This window comes from Perissodus microlepis, chromosome 15 (genome assembly GCF_051167445.1).
Source record: "Perissodus microlepis isolate ML-2025 ecotype Zambia chromosome 15, ASM5116744v1, whole genome shotgun sequence".
Lineage (NCBI taxonomy): Eukaryota > Metazoa > Chordata > Actinopteri > Cichliformes > Cichlidae > Perissodus > Perissodus microlepis.
Genome location: NC_140475.1, coordinates 39,538,845 through 39,557,713, shown reverse-complemented (window position 1 = coordinate 39,557,713; position 18,869 = coordinate 39,538,845). Strand labels below are relative to the sequence as shown.

At 44.1% G+C, this 18,869-nt stretch overlaps 1 protein-coding gene and 1 pseudogene across 4 annotated transcripts; both read left to right on the top strand.

Moving 5' to 3' along the window:
- The first annotated feature begins 198 nt into the window (after positions 1–198).
- LOC146372714 (uncharacterized) lies at positions 199–15,256 on the top strand. 3 transcript variants are annotated; one of them, XM_084954275.1, is made up of 3 exons: positions 199–217; positions 11,270–11,320; positions 11,411–15,256. In XM_084954275.1, exons 2-3 carry the CDS (start codon positions 11,276–11,278, stop codon positions 12,758–12,760), a joined length of 1,395 nt encoding a protein of 464 aa, XP_084810401.1. In that variant the 5' UTR covers positions 199–217; positions 11,270–11,275; the 3' UTR covers positions 12,761–15,256. The 3 variants fall into 3 exon arrangements, with proteins under 3 accessions (XP_084810401.1, XP_084810399.1, XP_084810400.1); XM_084954273.1 differs by lacking the exon at positions 199–217 and adding an exon at positions 227–724; XM_084954274.1 differs by lacking the exon at positions 199–217 and adding an exon at positions 227–755.
- On the top strand, positions 15,184–17,728 carry LOC146372713 (collagenase 3-like; annotated as a pseudogene). The gene is made up of 7 exons (XR_014802811.1): positions 15,184–15,343; positions 15,437–15,565; positions 16,152–16,310; positions 16,673–16,988; positions 17,070–17,210; positions 17,285–17,388; positions 17,463–17,728. The product of XR_014802811.1 is annotated as a collagenase 3-like (transcript).
- The last annotated feature ends 1,141 nt before the right edge of the window (positions 17,729–18,869 follow it).

Here is an 18,869-nt window from a genome sequence, read left to right as displayed (position 1 = left end):
ATTTTGTTTATTTTTATTTTATTGGCATTTTCCTTAAATGTGTTAAATATATATTTTCTCATCTAAATGTCCACTGAGCTGTGAGCCAGGGGGTGGTAATGCGCCTTAACATTGGTTGCCAACCAAGAAGAAGAAGAAGCTGTGAGCCAGGAGGGAGGGGGTGAGCGAGTCCTGAGTGATTCGCTTAAGCTTATGATTCAGCACAGGAAGGGAGGGGGTGAGTAGCTCAAATGTGCTGTTAGCATGTTAGCAGAGCGATGCTACTGTGAACCGAGGAGCTATTTTCTTGATGTGAGCTTCTACTCAGGGTTTTTTCTTCCAGTTCAGAGCAGAATTTTTTTTGTTAAGATACTGGATGTTGTGTTTTTCTCCACAATTTTAATTATAAGCTAGATACATTGCTGCTAACAGCAACAGGGATGAGTCAGTGAGTCAGTTGGGCTTGTGAATCATGATTCATGAGTCAATAAAGTGATTCTCGAGTATTGAACGATTCGTTCATGATTCGCGCATCACTAATCACTACTGTCCAGTCTCTGAGGCACAGCACTGCTGTGGCTCCTGCAGCTTCATGCACAGCCTGCAGAGCTGATGGAGTCTGCTCTCAGCTGCACAGCAGTGAACACCAGCAGCACCACCCGTTAGCACACGGTGCTCCCTCTGCTAACAAAGGACTGTGAGGCTTCCTGTACCAACTGACAGGATCCAGCTCTGCAGACAGATGGTAACACATCACCGCAGCACAAATAGCACAGGTCTAATATATGCACGCACGACTCGGTGTGAATGTGACCTTTAACCCTGATGACCGCTGTGTGCGGGTTGGTGTATTTCACAGTCAGTGGCTAACGTTTGGTCCTGCATGCTAACTGATAACCTTCCTGGAAGCTGAACAGCGTTTGTTTAATTCACCCTCAGCGTGACTGAAGGCTCCCACTGAACATGCTCTTTGTTCCCAGTGACCACATGTTCACCCACGTGGCGCACACACTCTTCTTTTACATGACCTCAGTCACATGTTTGTGTTTGCCTCTTACTTTGTAAAACACACATGTTGGTGTTGTAGCTGTCTCACTGTCGACTTACTTTGTACTGATTCATTAAAGATTAATCCGAGCTCTGTGGTTTCTAATAATTCTGGAAAGGTTATTGTTTGATCTGTGTTTCTGTCCTGATTATTACGAGGTTCAGTAAGTACTCAACCAGTGTCGGTGTTGATGTTGGTGCTGTTCTCCTGAGGCGCTGTAACACTGAGTTGTTGGTCCAAGCTGTTAGAGCTGAGGATGTGTAATGTTGATGAAACATGAGTTTTATTGTGGTGATCTTGCTGTTTGCATGCTTGTTGTTCAATGTCTGTCCAGGGCTGAGTTTGCTCTGTGGGGCCGATAGGTTGGTCAGGAAGTAGCTTTAAGGTCCGGTGTTTCACGTCCTCCTTTAAGACTTTGTGGGATTTTGTAGTGTTTTCAGTTTCATTTTTGGCAGGAAAACATAATTTTTATTAATCAACCCAGAGAATTAAACCATGTTGATGTTGGACGAGCTGGGATATTTGAAATAGGCAATTATAACTCATAATTATATTTTAATAATAGGCATTTGTTACGTAATGTGATTTATCTAATTATGTTTGTGTGTCTGAGGATGTTGGGATGACTTATAGTTTCCCTTTTGGTGTGTTTTTGTTTGTTTTTAGATTTGCTACAGAGCTGATTTTTTTTCTATTTATGTAAATAGAACCTGTTTACAAGGTTCACGATTCCTGGCATTCCCTCTTCAAGTGTGGAAACAATATAATTGCACATAAGATTTGTATTAAGGATATAAATGACGCTGGGATTTCAGATCATTTTCTAATTTCTTTTGATATTGGCTTATCTGCCACTGGACTGCAACCTGGAGCTCTTTCTCGTCCGCTACGCATACTCAGCTCTGAAGCTGTGTCAAAGTTTGCTGTGTCTTTTTTAGATTTGGCGCCTATAATTCCTGACTGCTGCTCAGTTCGCTCATCTGATGGTTATGCTGATACTTTGCTATCATTATTCTCATCTACCTCTGATTTGGCTGTACCTGATGACTGTTCTCTCTGTTCGGTTGATGGTTGTGCTAATATCCTGTTATCTGTTTGTTCTTTTATTCTTGATTCTGTTGCTCCCATCAAAATGAAGCGCCCTAGAACCTACTCTCATTGCTGGCTAAATGATACTACACGTGCCTTACGACGTGTCTGTCGCCGTGATGAGAGGAGGTGGAAAAAAGATAAACTTCAGGTTTCTTATGATATGTTACGGACCAGCCGCTCACAGTTTCAAACTGCTGCTAGAATGGCTAAGGCATCTTTTCTTTCCAAAGTCATTTTGGCTAATGGTCACAACCCCTGTATGCTATTTAAAATTTTTAATTCTGTTGTTAATCCCTGTCCTGATATGCCTTTACTGTATTCACAAGCTCTTTGTGAGCGTTTTCAAATTCTTTTTTTAGATAAGGTTTCATCCCTTAAGCTTTCCTCTTCGTCTGCCTCTTATCCCGTCTTTTCCTCTGAGTGTAATTCAACTTTTCATCAATTTGAGCCCGTGTCGCTTTCGACTCTGAAGCAGCTGGTTGATCAACTGAAAAACACCAATGCTGTGTTTGATATTCTCCCATCACGCATTGTTAAGGGCTGCTTTGATGTAATTGGACCGAGCATTTTATTCTTAATGAATTTTTCTCTACTCTCTGGATCTGTCCCACTGGCCTTTAAGCATGCTGTAGTCCAGCCTATTCTGAAAAAGAAGAATCTTGATTGTTATGATCTTTTGAACTATCGACCAATCTCTAAGCTTCCGTTTCTGTCCAAGATCCTGGAGCGACTAGTTCTCTCTCAGCTTCAGGCATACTTAGACGCGAACAACATTGCAGAGAAATTTCAGTCTGCCTTTAAGCCACGGCACAGCACTGAAACGGCCTTGCTTAGAGTTCTCAATGACCTATTTGTAAGCACTGACTCTGGACGCTCTGTGGTCCTGGTCTTATTGGACCTTTCCTCTGCTTTTGATATGGTCGATCATAACATTCTTCTACTAAGACTTGAGCATACTGTGGGTATAAGAGGCACTGCCCTCAACTGGTTTAAATCTTATCTTGCTGACAGGTCTTTTTCGGTTAATTTGGGCAACTTCTCATCTTCCTCGGTACCTGTACGCTGTGGTGTGCCTCAAGGATCTGTATTAGGCCCTATTCTCTTTTCGCTATATCTGCTCCCTCTTGGAGCAATTTTTGAGAAGTATAATATTGCCTTTCATTGCTATGCTGATGATATACAGATTTATTTTGAGATTACTGACGATCTTGCTATGTCTTTTCACTATTTTCGTGAATGCATGCGTGAGGTTAAAGGTTGGTTCAAGAGTAATTCTCTTGTCCTGAACGAAAAGAAAACGGAGATCGTGGTGTTTGATAGTAAAATCCCCCACGACCAACTCTGTGCTGCTCTGATGCCTTTTGCTAGCTCTCCTTCTGATTATGCCAGTAATTTGGGCATACTACTGGATAGCTCGCTTAAATTTGACAAGCAAGTGTCTGCTGTTGTGAGGTCTAGTTTTAATCAGCTGCGCCTCATTTCTAAGGCTAAGCGCTATATTCCGCACATTGACCTGGAAAAACTCATTCACGCATTCGTGACTTCCAGGTTGGACTACTGCAACTCTCTTTATATTGGCCTTTCCTCCACCCTTCTCGTTAGATTGCAGACTGTCCAGAATGCAGCGGCACGCCTTTTGACAGGTAGCAGGAAGTTTTCTTCCATCACTCCTGTTCTTGCTGGCTTGCACTGGCTTCCAATTAAATACCGTATTCAATTTAAAATATTACTTTTCACCTACAAAACCATTAATAACTTGGTGCCGAGCTACCTCAATGAGCTTCTCAGGTTACACACTCCTGTCAGAGCACTTAGATCTGCTACCCAAATTCTTCTGGAGCAACCTCGTTCTCGGCTGAAGTCTCGTGGTGACCACGCGTTTGCTGTAGCTGCCCCGGTCTTATGGAGAAACCTTCCTGTTGCTATCCGGGCGTCTGACTCTATGCCACTGTTTAAATCACGGCTGAAGACTTATTTGTTTAATCTTGCCTTTCCACCTAGTTAACACTTGGTGTGCGTTGGTACATTTTTATCCGTTATGCTTGTGAACTACTTTTATATCTTATGATTGTCAAGGTTTTTATAATTGATACGTGCCAGGTCCTTTCTCTTTTCCCTCCCATCTCCCTTTTCCTATTTTATTTTTGTCAAGCACCTTGGTATACCCTTGGTTTTTTAGTGTGCTTTATAAATAAAGTTTATTATTATTATTATAAGATAAAGTGTCAGGAGTGAGCAGCAGTACAGATTTGAGCAGTACAAGATTAAAAGTGGCAGTTAGTACAGTACAGTACGGAGAATGAGGTTTTGTTTGTTTTGTGATTACTGATAAAGTGAGTGACCAGTGCAGAATGTAGAATGTACTTGAGCAGCTTTAGGACAGCTTCTGTGTGCATCCTGTGGTGTGTAGTGTGTGAGATGTGGTTCAGGTGTCGTATGGCTTGGTGGTAAAAACAGTTTTTAAGTCTTGTAGTCTGAGCAGACAGACTCCTGTAACGTCTGCCAGATGGTAACAAGGAGAACTGCTGATGTGCTGGGTGGCTGTGGTCCTTGATGATGCTGTGTGCTTTATGGTGGCACCGCTGGAGATAAATGTCCTGAATGCAGGGCTCGCAAAATTTCAAAATCCCTGGTAGCTCTTCGGGCAGGGACTCTTCAGCTTTTGGTAGCCCAAAATAAATTTAAGTAGCCCGAATAAAAAAGAGAGCAATTTTTTGATTGATGTTTTGTTTCCTGTTTTGTTTCCTTTACAATATTATACATTAAAGTATAATATTGTAACAGAAACAAAACATTAATCAAAAAATTGTTGAAACACAAATTACAACATTGTATAAAAATTACAATCATCAACTCAAATACTTGGTTCTAATTGAACAGAAATTTCTATGAACTTGTAAGAACTGTGTAGGACATGAATCAGTCTGTGTCAGATCCTGAATTTGAAATTTCCACTGAAGTCACGGGTAAGAGGCAAGTGGAACCAAGATCGAGGACATTTGCTTTTTGAAGTTTGCAAAGACTGCTACATTGTGCCAGTGGTAGTTCACTCTTTGCAACATAGTACGCTGTTCTAAACTGATTTTCAGGTTTATTTTTAGTATGTTATTTGCAATTGGTGTTTGTTCTGGGAAAGATATTGCAGACTGAGCAATGATGCATTTCTTGCATTTCTCATGGGTTCTAATGGGGCCTTTCTTAAAATGACTGGTCCCAGTAACAAAGGCGCTTGTCGACTCAGAAATAGAGGGAAAACCAACAACACACCCGGCAGAACATTATGTTGTTTACACGGGTGCACATAAGTGGTCCGCATGTTGCATTCGCAGTCAAAATAAAAGACGCGCGCCAGATAAGAAGTTGCAACGCGCGTTTGCGTCCATATAAAAGGCAGTGTTTTTGTCCGCTAGAGTGGGATTTTCACGGCATATTCTGCACCACATCTCTGTGCGTTCATCATTTGTTTGAAGCCAGCTCACCTCCTGCAACCACTTTTCCGAGAATACGCGCTTCTTTTGCGGTTCGGACTCCTTCTGCTATTCTTTGGAGGTGGAGGAAAACCAAAGTAATTGCTTAAAGGAGCTTCTTCGACATCTTTAAGAGTTCTAAACAAATGTCTGTCCTCCTCCAGAAAATCTTATGTACGCAAACACGCGTTGCAACTTCTTATCTTGTGCGCGTTTTTTATTTTGACAGCGAATGCGCACCTGCGGACCACTTATGTGCAGCCCTGGTTATTTAGCTCGTCATATTGCAGCCACAGAAATTCTTTTGTCCATGAAACCATAAAGCTGCACTTTCTTTTTGCCTTACAGTCTGATTTGTCATAACTTTTCCGTTTTGTGGTAAGCTTTTCTTTGGCTGTCACTTCTTCACCCTGACCTGTCTTATTTGGCTCAGCAGAACTAAAATATATATCCTGCTGCTTTTACACAGGCACTCACATAACGCTCAGCGATTCTCTGCGCGATCAACCTCTCACATGTTTAAGCTGCGGGAGATTTCACTTGTCACGTTTGCATAGTAAGCTAACGATTGATAAGACGATGTCAGAGGAATTGGTGCGCAAATTATCGTCACTCACCAATCAGTGCTGTCGCTCTCTATACACAGTTCGCGCGATTGCAAAGTGAAAGCAAAAAACAAGCGCAAATTCAAACGCGATTTCAATATGTCACATATTGACAGTGGCTCACCGATGCCAGTGACATAATTACCCAGCTACTTTTCCGAAAGAATGCAAAAGCATTGACATATATTTTTCCTTCCTACGATAGCCCGACGGGCAGGGCAGAGATAGATTTTGGTAGCCCGACTGGAAAAATCGCTAGCCCCGGGACGTCGGGCTAGCGATTTTGCGAGCCCTGCCTGAATGGCAGGAAGCCTCATGCCAGTGATGTGCTCTGCTGCCTTCACCACCCTCTGTAGTGATTTTCAGAAAGTAGAGTCGCTTGTGAGCTTTCCTGATAGCAGTGTCTGTGTGAAGGGTCCAGGAGAGATCCTCAGTGATGTTGACTCTAAGGAATTTAAAGTTGGTGACACTTTCGACCTCGACACTGTTGACTGGTCTGGGCTGGTGTTCCCTGACTGGTCGTTTCTGGTAGTCCACTATCATTTCCCTTGTTTTGCTGATGTTGAGAGACAGGTTATTTTCCAGACACCACTTGTACAGCGCTATCACCTCCTCTCGATAGGTCATCTCATCGTTGCCTGTGATGAGGCCTGGTTGTGTCATCCGCAAACTTGATAATGGTGTTGGACTTATGTTTAGCAACGCAGTCGTGTGTGAACAGGGAATAAAGGAGGGAGCTAAGCACACATCCCTGTGGCATTCCTGTGTTTAGGATGTGATGAGGAGGTGTGCTTACCTGCTCTCACGACCTGGGGCCTGTTTGTGAGGAAGTTCAGAATCCATCTGCAAATGGGTGTTCCCAGCCCAAGGTCGACGAGCTTCGAGGCAAGTTTTGAGGGGATGATGGTGTTAAAAGCCGAGCTGTAGTCGATGAAGAGCATTCTTGAATATGTATTATTTTTTTCCAGGTGAGTGAGGTTGGTGTGCGTTGTTAGGGCGATGGCATCCTCTGTAGTTAGGCTCCCCAGGGAGGGAGAAGCAGATGTGACCTTTGACTAGCCGCTCGAGGGACTTCATAATGACAATGTCAGTGCAACAGGGCGGTAGTCATTCAGACAGGAGACCGCTGATTTCTTTGGGACAAGAATGACAGTGGATGTTTTGAGGGATGTGAGGACCACTGACTGTCTCAGGGAGAGGTTGAAGATGTTGGTGAACACCCCTGCCAGCTGGTCGGCGCACGCTCTGAGAACCCAGCCTGGGATGCAGTTATAGCCTCACTGTCCTCCTGAGGGTAGAGGATCTGCTCCTTGTTGTCTTTATATGCGTCAGGATTCCCTGAGGTAAAGGCAGAGGTTCACGCCTTGACCTTAGTATGATTGTCTTTAATTACCTAGACTTTCTGATTTGGATATTTGCAGACAGTGGTTTTGGTGATGATATCGTCTATGGATTTATCAATATATCCAATGACAGAGTCTGTGAGTTCATTGATGTTGCTATGAGCTGCATTCTCAAATATCTGCCAGTCAGTTGTCTCAACGCAGTCCTGGGGAGGGAAACAGTCTGTGATATAATGTGAGCCACCTTCATCTCAGCTGACCTCAGAGAGTTGATTCTGTTCATCTGGACATTTTCGGTGGGAGAAACATTTCCGACACACAGGTCACGCTGATGTCTGACTTTAAAAATGTATGATTTCATAAAACAGTTGTACTGAGTAAATTACTGAGAAAGTGTTCCTCTAACTGGTTTAAAGCGGATTGTGCTAAAATGACATGAAGACATGAAATGAAATAACCTTTGCCACCGGGGTGAAAGGTTAGAGATGGTAAATGGATTGGTTCTTATATAGTGCTTTTCTACTCTATCTGAGCACTCAAAGCGAGATGGAGTGGATGATAAGGTGTAGCTAGATATCGCTGGATCTCATGTGAACAGAGAGATTGGATTAGGGCTGCAACGATTCATTGAGTACTTTGAATAAGTGGAGTACAAAAATTCTCCACAGAAATTCTTTGATGCTTCATTTAACAAACTGGACTGGGCTCATAACTCAGACACCCTCTACAGGAAAGGGCAGAGCAGGCTGTACCTGCTGCGGAGACTCAGGTCGTTTGGAGTGGAGGGCCCACTCCTGAAGACCTTCTATGACTCTGTGGTGGCCTCAGCCATCTTTTATGGTGTGGTCTGCTGGGGCGGCAGCATCTCTGCTGGGGACAGGAAGAGACTGAACAGGCTGATCCGCAGGGCCAGCTCTGTTCTGGGATGCCCTCTGGACCCAGTGGAGGTGGTGAGTGACAGGAGAATGGTGGCTAAGCTGTCATCCCTGTTGGACAACATCTCCCACCCCATGCAGGAGACTCTGACAGCACTGAGCAGCTCCTTCAGTGGGAGACTGCGGCACCCACGGTGTGGGACGGAGAGATTTCGCAGGTCTTTCCTCCCCACTGCTGTCAGACTCCACAATAAAGACTTTTGCTGCTGATCAAACCCACAAACCCACACATGTGCAATAAGACTGCTATATGTGCAATTCTTGTGCAATTCTTCTGACGAAGTTGTATTTTTGTATTTTCCCACTCAGTTGTAAATAGTATTTGTATTTAGATTTTATTCTATTGTATTTTATTGCATTCCAGTGTTTTCTAATTTCTGCTACATAACTTTGCACTTTTGCTGTAACAAAACAAATTTCCCACCTGTGGGACTAATAAAGGTCATCTTATCTTATCTTAATGGATGGCTCTGTAGCATTAAATGATGTAAACGTGTTTCACCCACATGTGCGACTACAAACAGACCTGCAATAGAAATGCATTTAGGAGTAGCGTGTGAATATAAAGTGTAACCACATCAGGCCCACGCAGCCCGCAGTTTTAAACAAAAACAATGATAACACAACAGCAGCAGTGATGATGACACAGGCACAGAAGCAGCTGTTCCTGTAACGACCATTAAAACCTTTACTGGGAAAAACCGAGCGGGAGTCCGTCATCAAAGCACCTGATCAACAAACTGAGGTGAAGAAAAGTGAACTCTGCAGCTGCTCCACCCACCGCTGTTTGTTTTGCACAGAGAAACATCTGCAGTAAACCTCAGTTCAAAGGGTTTAAAAAAAAAAAAAAGAAACACATGAAGGCTGAAACAGAAAACACTGCAGTTTCTAAACTGGAACACAATGAGCAGTTAATTTTGAAAGACCTGTATTTTTTCTCTTTTAATATTATTTATTTATTATTGCTCATCAACAACGCAAAAGTATTTCTTACTCGATGGAATAATCTATTACTAAAATGATCGGTAGCTGCAACGCTAGACTGGATAGCCATTGAGGAGAAGTGGAGATGAGTGGGCACTCGACTGGGCATACATTGGAGCTCCTCGAGGCACTTTGGGTCGGTTCATTTTGATTTTGCTGTACCTGTCATGGTCCTGGGTTGGTGACCAGTGTTTAGTGTTGTTCTCTGGATACGTCCACGTCCGATTAGGCCAGCACATCCTCGTCCATCCGCCAAATCACACCGATTTTGGCCATCCACCAAACTACATTGATGCCCACAATCCACCAAACCACACCAACGATGGCCGCCATCCAAGCCACCTGAAGCTCTTTGTCTCCGTCATCTTCTTCATTGGGTTCCAGAAAAGGCCCTCCTTTGCCATCGTCGTACTCAGGATCTATTGGCCAAGGATCTTCGCCATCAAAGGTGGCCTCCTGAACTGTGGTGTTGTCGCCTCTTCCCACGCGGTTAACCTCTGGAGCTGCTTCCAGTACGCCGCCGCTGCTTTCCACACGGTTGGCCTCCAGACCCACTTCGCCTTCGCCCCTACCACTTTCCACGCGGTCGGCCCCTGAACTGTGTCTGCACTGCCGCAGCCTCCTGGACTATTTGTTTTTCCTTCTGGTTCCATTCCTGCGTTTTCATCTGTCTGTCTGTCGCATCGCACCATCATGTTCCCTCACAGTGCTGTGTGTTTCCTCCGTGCATCTTGTGATTCCCAGTTCGAGTTTCCCAGTTTCTGGTGTAGTTCATTGTTTCTAGTTTTCGGTCAGTTTTCTCGTGTTAATGTTCGGGTTTCGTACAGCCACTAAAGCTGCCTCCCTTAGTTACTCCTTGGGCCACGTGCACACTAATACCTTTTCGTTTGAAAACGCGTCTTTTCTCTCCATTTTGGCCTTCCGTCTACACTGAGACAGTGTTTTTGGAAAGGAAAACTGACCTTTTTGAAAACGCTTTCCAAAGTGGATACATTTGAAAACGCTGTTTTTGCATCGCAGTGTGCCCTGCGAAAACGCAGGCTTTTTGAAAACGATGACGAATTTTAGTCATGTGATGCATTCATGTGACCAATTCAACCAAGATGGCGGACGGCATTGTACAGCAGTTATTTTGTTTGCTCTCAATTTTGACAGCCATATTAAAGATTAATATCAGTTCGGACATGCTCCAGATAGCTTTTCTTCAAATTCTTTAATTCTCACTCACTTTTGCAACTTTGTACTTTTATGTTACTCGCAGCAACTCCACCTCATTGTTAGTCCATTTAAAAAACTTGACGCTTTTCCTAAACATTTCAAAGAGCCGGAAAGTAAATAAACGGCAGACAGAAATAACGCAGGTCGAATCATCTTACGTTTCACGCATGCACAGTACAGCAAAGTAATTGTTTTTAGTCGTTTTAGTGTGGATGAACAACTGTTCAAAAATGATTGAAAACAATAGTGTGGACGTTTTCAGTTTTCAAATTTATCCGGATTAGTGTAGACGTAGCCTTGGTTTTCCGTGAGTCCTGCATTTGCGTCTTTCATCCTACCTCCCACACAGTTTATCAACACCTGCCAAATGACTGAACCAGACTTGTTGCTGGCCCTGGAGATCGACACACCACTGCCTAACAACAGGCTTGCTGATATGCAAATTGACAATTGATCAATACCCATGAGTAATGCATCCATGTTAAATAAAAATATGCAGCTTTAGAGTTCAATATCTTTATGGTCTAAAGGTAACTGCCAGCAAGTGTTTGGATTGTGTTTGATTATCAATGATGATCTTTTCCATCCAAATTAACAGGAGGAGATGGAGGAGCAAAGGAAGAGTTTAGAAATTGATTCTCCACAAGCGGTGAGGAGACAGGTTCATACACATGCTAACATGAATTCAGTGACATTGTCTCAGGACTGCAGGTTCACAGATTAGTTTCTGTCACTACAGGAACAAAGACGCAAAAATGGGCAGAGACCTCAGCACTGCAGTGGGCCTGACAAAGCTCACCCACCAGCCGCACAGGGAAACAGAGTGCATCGTTGTGTCGTCTGTGGAAAGGCTTTCGCCAAGATGGACCACCTCAGAAGACACCAACGCATCCACAGTGGGGACAGACCCTTCATCTGTGAGCAGTGTGGAAAGGGTTTTACTCAGTCGAGTGATTTAAAAAAGCACCAGCTCATCCACAGTGGGGTTAAACCATTCAGCTGTGAGCAGTGTGGGAGGTGTTTTATTCGGAAGAGCGATTTAAAACAGCATCACTTCGTCCACAGTGGGGTTAAGCCATTCAGCTGTGACCACTGTGGAAGGGGTTTTACCTGCGTTAGTAAGTTACAGAGACACCAGCTCATCCACAGTGGGGTTAAACCATTCTGCTGTGGTCAGTGTGGAAGGAGTTTTAATGAGATGAGTGATTTAAACAGTCATCAGCTCACTCACAGTGGAGTTAAACCATACATCTGTGATCAGTGTGGAAAGGCGTTCACTTGCATTAGTAAATTAAAACGACACCAGGTCACCCACAGTGGAATTAAAGCATTTGTCTGCGGCGAGTGTGGAAAGGCTTTTACGGAGAAGGGTGATTTGAAAAGACACCAGTTTGTCCACAGTGGGGTTAAACCATTCACCTGTGAGCAGTGTGGAAAGTCTTTTACTTGCCCGAGTAAATTAAAAACACATAAGCTCATCCACAGTGGAATTACAGCATTCACCTGTGAGCAGTGTGGAAAGGGTTTTGCTTTCCGTGGGATCTTAAAGAAACACCAGCTGATCCACAGTGGGGTTAAACCATTCAAGTGTGATCAGTGTGGAAAGTGTTTCACTCGCAGGGGTGATTTAAAAACACACCAGTTCACCCACAGTGACGTTAAGCCTTTCAGCTGTGAGGAGTGTGGAAACGGTTTTGTTAGCCACAGTAGCTTAAAAAGACATCAGCTCATCCACAGTGGGGTTAAAGCATTCATCTGTGGGGAGTGTGGAAAGGCCTTTACTGAGATGGGTGAATTGAAAAGACACCAGTTTACCCACAGTGGGGTTAAACCATTCAGCTGCGATCAGTGTGGAAAGTGTTTTAGTCAGAAAGGTGATTTAAAAAATCACCAGCTCCTCCACAGTGGAATTAAACCATTCAGCTGTGGTCAGTGTGGAAAGGCCTTTACGCTGATTACTAACCTACGGAGACATCAGCTCACCCACAGTGGGGTTAAACCGTTCAGCTGTGGTCAGTGTGGAAAGGCCTTTACTCATAAAAGATACTTAATAAACCATCTGCAAACCCACTCTGGACATAAGCAGTAAACGTGTGACGTCTGTGGAGAAGCAGCCTAAAACCAAAGCATGGACACTCCACAGTGTCATCCATCGTCTGCCTTTTATCCAAATTATTGGAGTTCTGAAGTAACACTGTAACCAGAGAGACCCTCAAATCCCTCTCTATGGTAATAACATCATTGTATCATTTTAAGATCTTTTGATTCATAAAATGTTATTAAAGAATGAACAGTGGGGTGATGGGATCGCCACTCCTTGCTTTGTACACTATTCTTACTGCTTTCTTTTAAACATACTGAGTTTGTCATTGTTTTATGTTAATTCCCCCCCCCCCCTTGTTGACCCCATAGAGCAAGTATGGAGCTACATACATTACAGTACAGTTTGTAAAGACAATCCATATTTACAAGTCCTCTTTGTGTAATAAAATTTTTTTCTTAGAAAAAAAGCTGTTAAGATGTGTTTCACGGGGTGGGGTGGGGGGGCAACTTCATTTACAATCTAACAATACACCTATGAACTTTAGTTTTGGATCCATCATCAGTTTCAACATTGTTTATGCTGAATTTACTATTGTGATTTATTGGTTGATTTCCAAATGGATAGTGGATGTTCTTAAATTTTATAATAACCCATTTATAAGAAACAGTTTTTATACCTTTACAGTACCCAGGAGCTGATCCAGGATTTCCTCACTGACAAACACAGGGGTATCAGCAGGAAACTATACAATTTAAATCAAGACATTCTAATTCGTTTAAATAAAGTATAAAAAGTAAAGGACTAAGTACTGAACCTTGTGGTGGGTTATAAGAAGGAAGGAGGCCAAGGACTAGTGAGTGTCAGAGCCACTAACCAGGACGAAACAACAAATATCCAATGTGTACCTCGGGAAGATAGCCACAACTAATCACGTAGTTAGCCCCTCAAGGAGCAGATTTTGGGAAGGAAAAGCTCCCTTTTAACAGGATTGTGGGATTCCTCTGTATTATTGCAGGGCCTCTACCTTACAATGTAAAGGGACTGTTGTTGTGATTTGGTGCTACATAGGTAAAATGTAATTAATTGAATCCTGTTTTTGTGTGTGGGTTTTTTGACCACTCAAAGCTTTTTCCAGAACCCAGAATGCCCAGTAAACCCAAAGCACTCGTGCTGGTTCCATGGTGGTCCCAGTGCTGTGGGTTTCCTGTACCAGTCCATCAGATGTGCTGACCCTCTGATAGACTGTTTTCAGGTGAGATGGTGCTTTCGATGAGCCTCAGGCTATGTCCACACTAGCCCAGATAGATTTGAAAATGGCGTTTTTGTCGGAAAATGCTCCGCGTCCACACTAGCATTTTCAGTCGTTTTCACAGAGTTGTGCGTCCACATTGAAACGGCCGAAAACGCTTACGTTCCAGTCGCATGCGCAAAAGCAAGTGAGAATTAAAGAATTTGAAGAAAAGCTATCTGGAGCATGTACAAACTGATATTAATCTTTTTTAGGGCTGTCAAAATTGAGAGCAATCAAAACAACTGCTGTATAATGCACTCCGCTATCTTTGTTTATAGCATGACTAAAATGCGTCATCGTTTTAGAAAGTCTGTGTGTTCGAGTGTCCACACTGCGACGGGACAGCTCCGTTTTGAAATGTATGCATTTTCGAGAGCGTTTTCCCTTGGGGAAAGCACCGTCTCAGTGTGGACAAGAGGCCAAAACGGAGAGAAAACAATGCGTTTTCAAACAAAAACGCATTAGTGTGGACGTAGCCTCAGTGTGTCCTATACCACCCCATCAGTGGAATCACCTTCCTGCAGGGGTCTCGGACAAATGATCCTCCGGGTACTTCTGGGTAGCTCTTCAAAGATTCAGACATGGCTGTGTTATTATTTCACACATCGTAACACGGCGTGATTGGTAAACAGAAGCCTGTCCTGGAAACCGACTAAAACTAACGTAAAAATACGAACTTTAAATCTAATCTGCCAAAAGAATTGTCAGAGGAAAGTGTTCTTCGTTGAAGATTTGAGTAGTTTTTATTGTATCTTTGGAAAAGAGTAACTCTGACTTCACCCTGAGGTCTAATCTAGTCACTAATCCATCAACAACACTTTGATTTCCTGTGGAGAACACAAAATCAGGAGAGTGCACTGAAGGCTGATGATTGTCCAGGTAGAGAACTTCTTAATGTGATTTTTCTCATGAAGATTTTCCCCATAAACCGCAGTAGCGATGTGGCAATATGTATGCGTGATGTGATCAAAGCCAGACTTCCTCTGTGATCCATAAAAGGACCGCTTCCTCTGTGACAGCAGGTAGTCACTCAGCTCCTCCAACCTGTAGCATATATAAGAGCTTCTCGACCACCAGCCTGAGACACGAGGAAGCATGGAGATTTTGAGCCTGAGTGCTCTGCTGAGCCTGGCACTCACAGTTTACTGCGTGCCGATATCTCAGCTCTCCCAGAAAGATGCAAGTTTGGCAAAGGTACTATATACCTGACATGTCTGTGGCGAAGGTGGATGACTCCATAGAGAAAGCTCTGCAGGTGTGGGCCAAAGTCACGCCCCTGAGGTTCAGAAGAATCTATAGCAGCGTTGCTGACATCATGATCTCCTTCAGCCGCAGTGGTGAGTCCACAAAGCACACAGTAATATTATCCCATAAAGACCAATGCAGTCTTTGGTGTGTGTGTTTAGTCTACCCTGATTACCCTCCAACAGGTCATGGTGACGGCAGCCCCTTGGATGGCCCCGATGGCACTCTCGCCCACGCCTTTGGCCAGGCACTTGGGATTGGAGGAGATGCCCATATTGATGATGATGAAACCTTCACATTCCGCTCAAACACAGGTGACTCTGTGACTTTGTTCCTGATTACTGCTCAGGATGTGACCTGACTACCTTAAACTGTTCAGTTCAGTTCAGTTCAAAGTTTATGCGCCACATGCAGTGGCAGGTTGCCCTGCAGTGGAATGAACCCGCCCCCCGACCTTACACATACAACACAGACATCACATGGGGATACAAGTCAGAGAACGGTTGCATTACAGAAAAAAACACTGAAATGTACACTACAGCGGGAAAGGTACAAGAGGAAAAAAAGAGACCTCTACTCATGCTGGGCTACAGGAGGACAGCATGAGATCAGGAAATAAAAAAAACTCCTCTGCACAGAAAAGCACATAAATGTCCACAGCACAACATTATAGAGCACGTGACCAGCAACAGGGTTGGGTAGGGGGATAAGGAGTTCACCCAGGCAACACAGCAGTCATCCTGCCACTGCGCCGACTCTCCAGCGCGGGCCCAGATCCGCCTCGTGTTCCCAGGAGGCAACAAGCATCGAAGGCGTTGGAAGGGGACGGGGGATGTGTGAGTGCTTATCAGTGTAAGTGTATGTGTGTGCGTGACCTGTGGTTCTGAGTTTCTGCTCTAGGCTACGTCCTGTTCATGGTCGCTGCTCACGAGTTTGGTCACTCTCTGGGCTTGTCTCACTCTGACGACCCTGGCGCTCTCATGTATTCAATGTACTCGTACAGTAACCTGGACACCTTTGTTCTGCCCTGGGATGTTAAAGGTATCAAGTCCCTTTACAGTGAGTCTTCACTTCTTCCTTTATTAATGAAAAACTTTCAATTTGACCAAAACTTGTGGTAACACTCTACAACACAGTCTACAACTAAGGGCATAATTTCCCTGTAATTTTATTGAATGGATGCAATTAATTATATTTATCTATAAATAATTAAAAAACACTGTACTTTTTCGGGGCCATACTATGGAGTGACTTAACCTTGGCTAACTTGGAGGTTTTTTTATTACAAAGTTTAGACTTGCTCTGTCATTGTGAAGCTAGATGGGCCTACAAATGTTGAGTCATTATTTGATTAAGTGAACTTGTGCACTAGTTTGTGCACTAGCTTGTCTGTGATGTCACATTGATGAAATGACCTCCAGGTCCAAATGATGACCCCTAGGGCGCCCGTCAAGCCTGACGCCTGCGACTTGACCCTGGTTTTGGACGCCGTCGCCACGCTGCGAGGAGAGATGCTTTTCTTCAAGGGCAGGAAAGTAAAACAAATCCATGTGGGGCGTTCTTCTCCATGGTGTTGCTGAGATGATCATTTGTGTGTGGTCAGGTTCTTCTGGTGTAGCCACCCTCAGCTTGTGACCCCTCAGCAAGCTGTCATCACAAACTTCTGGCCCGACGCATCAGTTATCATCGACGCTGCATACGAAAGCCCACAGTCAGACCGAGTCCTTCTTTTTAAAGGTCTGTGTCCATCTGCTGTAGCACGCTTCATCCCTCCCTCACACAGGTCCGCTCAGAAATCCTCTTTACGTCTGTTTGCAGGCCGCCGCGTCTGGGCGTTCAGCGGCTATGACCTCGTGACCGGGTATCCTAAATCCATACCCAGCTTTGGTCTACCCACAGCAGTGGAAAAGGTGGATGCCGCCCCCAAATGACCCACAGACCAGGAAGACTATTTTCTTTGTAGGCAGCAGTTACTACAGGTGTGTTCAGGTCACACCTGGGGAATATCTTGCCTAATCCCATTTCTCTTCCAGCTGTGACGAGGCCAGGGTGGACATGGACGACGGAAACCCCAAACAAGTGGATGACACCTTCCTGGAAATGAGCTCCGGAGTGACAGCGGCTCTGTTGTACAGAGGTGAGCATCTGTCCAGCTGTTTTCAGGGTCTTTGGGCTGTAATGCAGAACAAACAGGTGACGTGTGTCCCGCAGGTTTCTTCTACCTGTACAGTGGACCATACATGTACGAGTTCAGCCAGAGGACGGGGAAGCTGCTCTGTGTGCTGAGGAACAGCTACTTCCTGTCCTGCTTCAAACTCTAGACCCATTGACAAGTTCACACAAAATCCCAAATTAAATGAGAAGAAGAGCCAATCATTTTTTAATGATTTCACTGCTCCTGTCACCAGCAGCTCAGGTGTTTCTGTAACGTCACTGCTTTATAAAGTTTTCAATATAAATTTCCCTGTGGCACAGTCGTCCTTGTTTATTTGCTGTGAGTCAACCTGTGAACGTCACACACATCAAACACAAACCAGTTACCGTATTTCCCGAACTACAAAGTGCACCTGAATATTAGCCACACAAGCTAAAATCAGGGGAAAATCCTGTTTTGTACATACATTAGCCGCACCTGACTAAAAGCCGCAGGTGTTTCAATGTTGACTTATCATATGTAAGAGAATATGCACAAAGGGAATTGTCAGGAAAGAGATGGCTGTTTGGAGACACACCCCTTTTATTAATATTTTGAAAAACAAGTTATGGGTACATATTTGCATAACTTTTTAGGTATATGCACAAGTAGCGGTAATTACAAGTACGAAACATGTACTGTGCTTCATAAATGAGTAACAAATGTAGTACATAACAATAACCTACAGCACACCAGAAAAATAGATTCGGACTACCTTTTAGGCTCAGGTGCAGCGACACGGCTTTAACAAGAAGAAAAGTCAGTCGTTCCCCACCATCTTTCTCTTCTTCCTGCACACTAAAACCACCAAAGTCCTCTTCTCCAGTGTCGGATACGAACAGGCTCAGGATGGCTACGTCATCCACTCTCAGCTCCTTTCCTTCATTGTCACTTTCAAAACCAAACAAATCCTCGTTGTCAGTGTCAGAGTCGAACACCCTCAGAAGGGCCGTGGCGGTGTCCTCCTCTCCATCATGCAGCAGTCCAGCCCTTCGAAATCTGTTGGTGATCATGGATGTTTTCACACTTTTCCACGCTGTCAGATTCCACCGGTGGAGTTGAGCATAACTTGCTTTTCGCAAGTTTATCGCCGCTCATCATCCACGCCTCCCGCTGAACGCGTAGCGCTACTTTGAAGTTTGTTTTTCGCGCTACTTGTACGCCACTATGTTGCCTGGCGGACAAACATGTGACCAACATACCACTCTTGAACCCCGATACTGTGTGTCTGATCACATGCCCTTCCGCCAGGCAACGTAGTGCCATACAGCAGCGGAACAAACAAAACAAATCGTCTTACGATATGACAAAAATCATGGACAATCCTTAGAAAAGCCGCACCTGACTAAAAGCCGCAGGGTTCAAAGCTTGTGCAAAAAGTAGCGGCTAATAGCCCGACAATTACGGTAAATACATCATGTCTA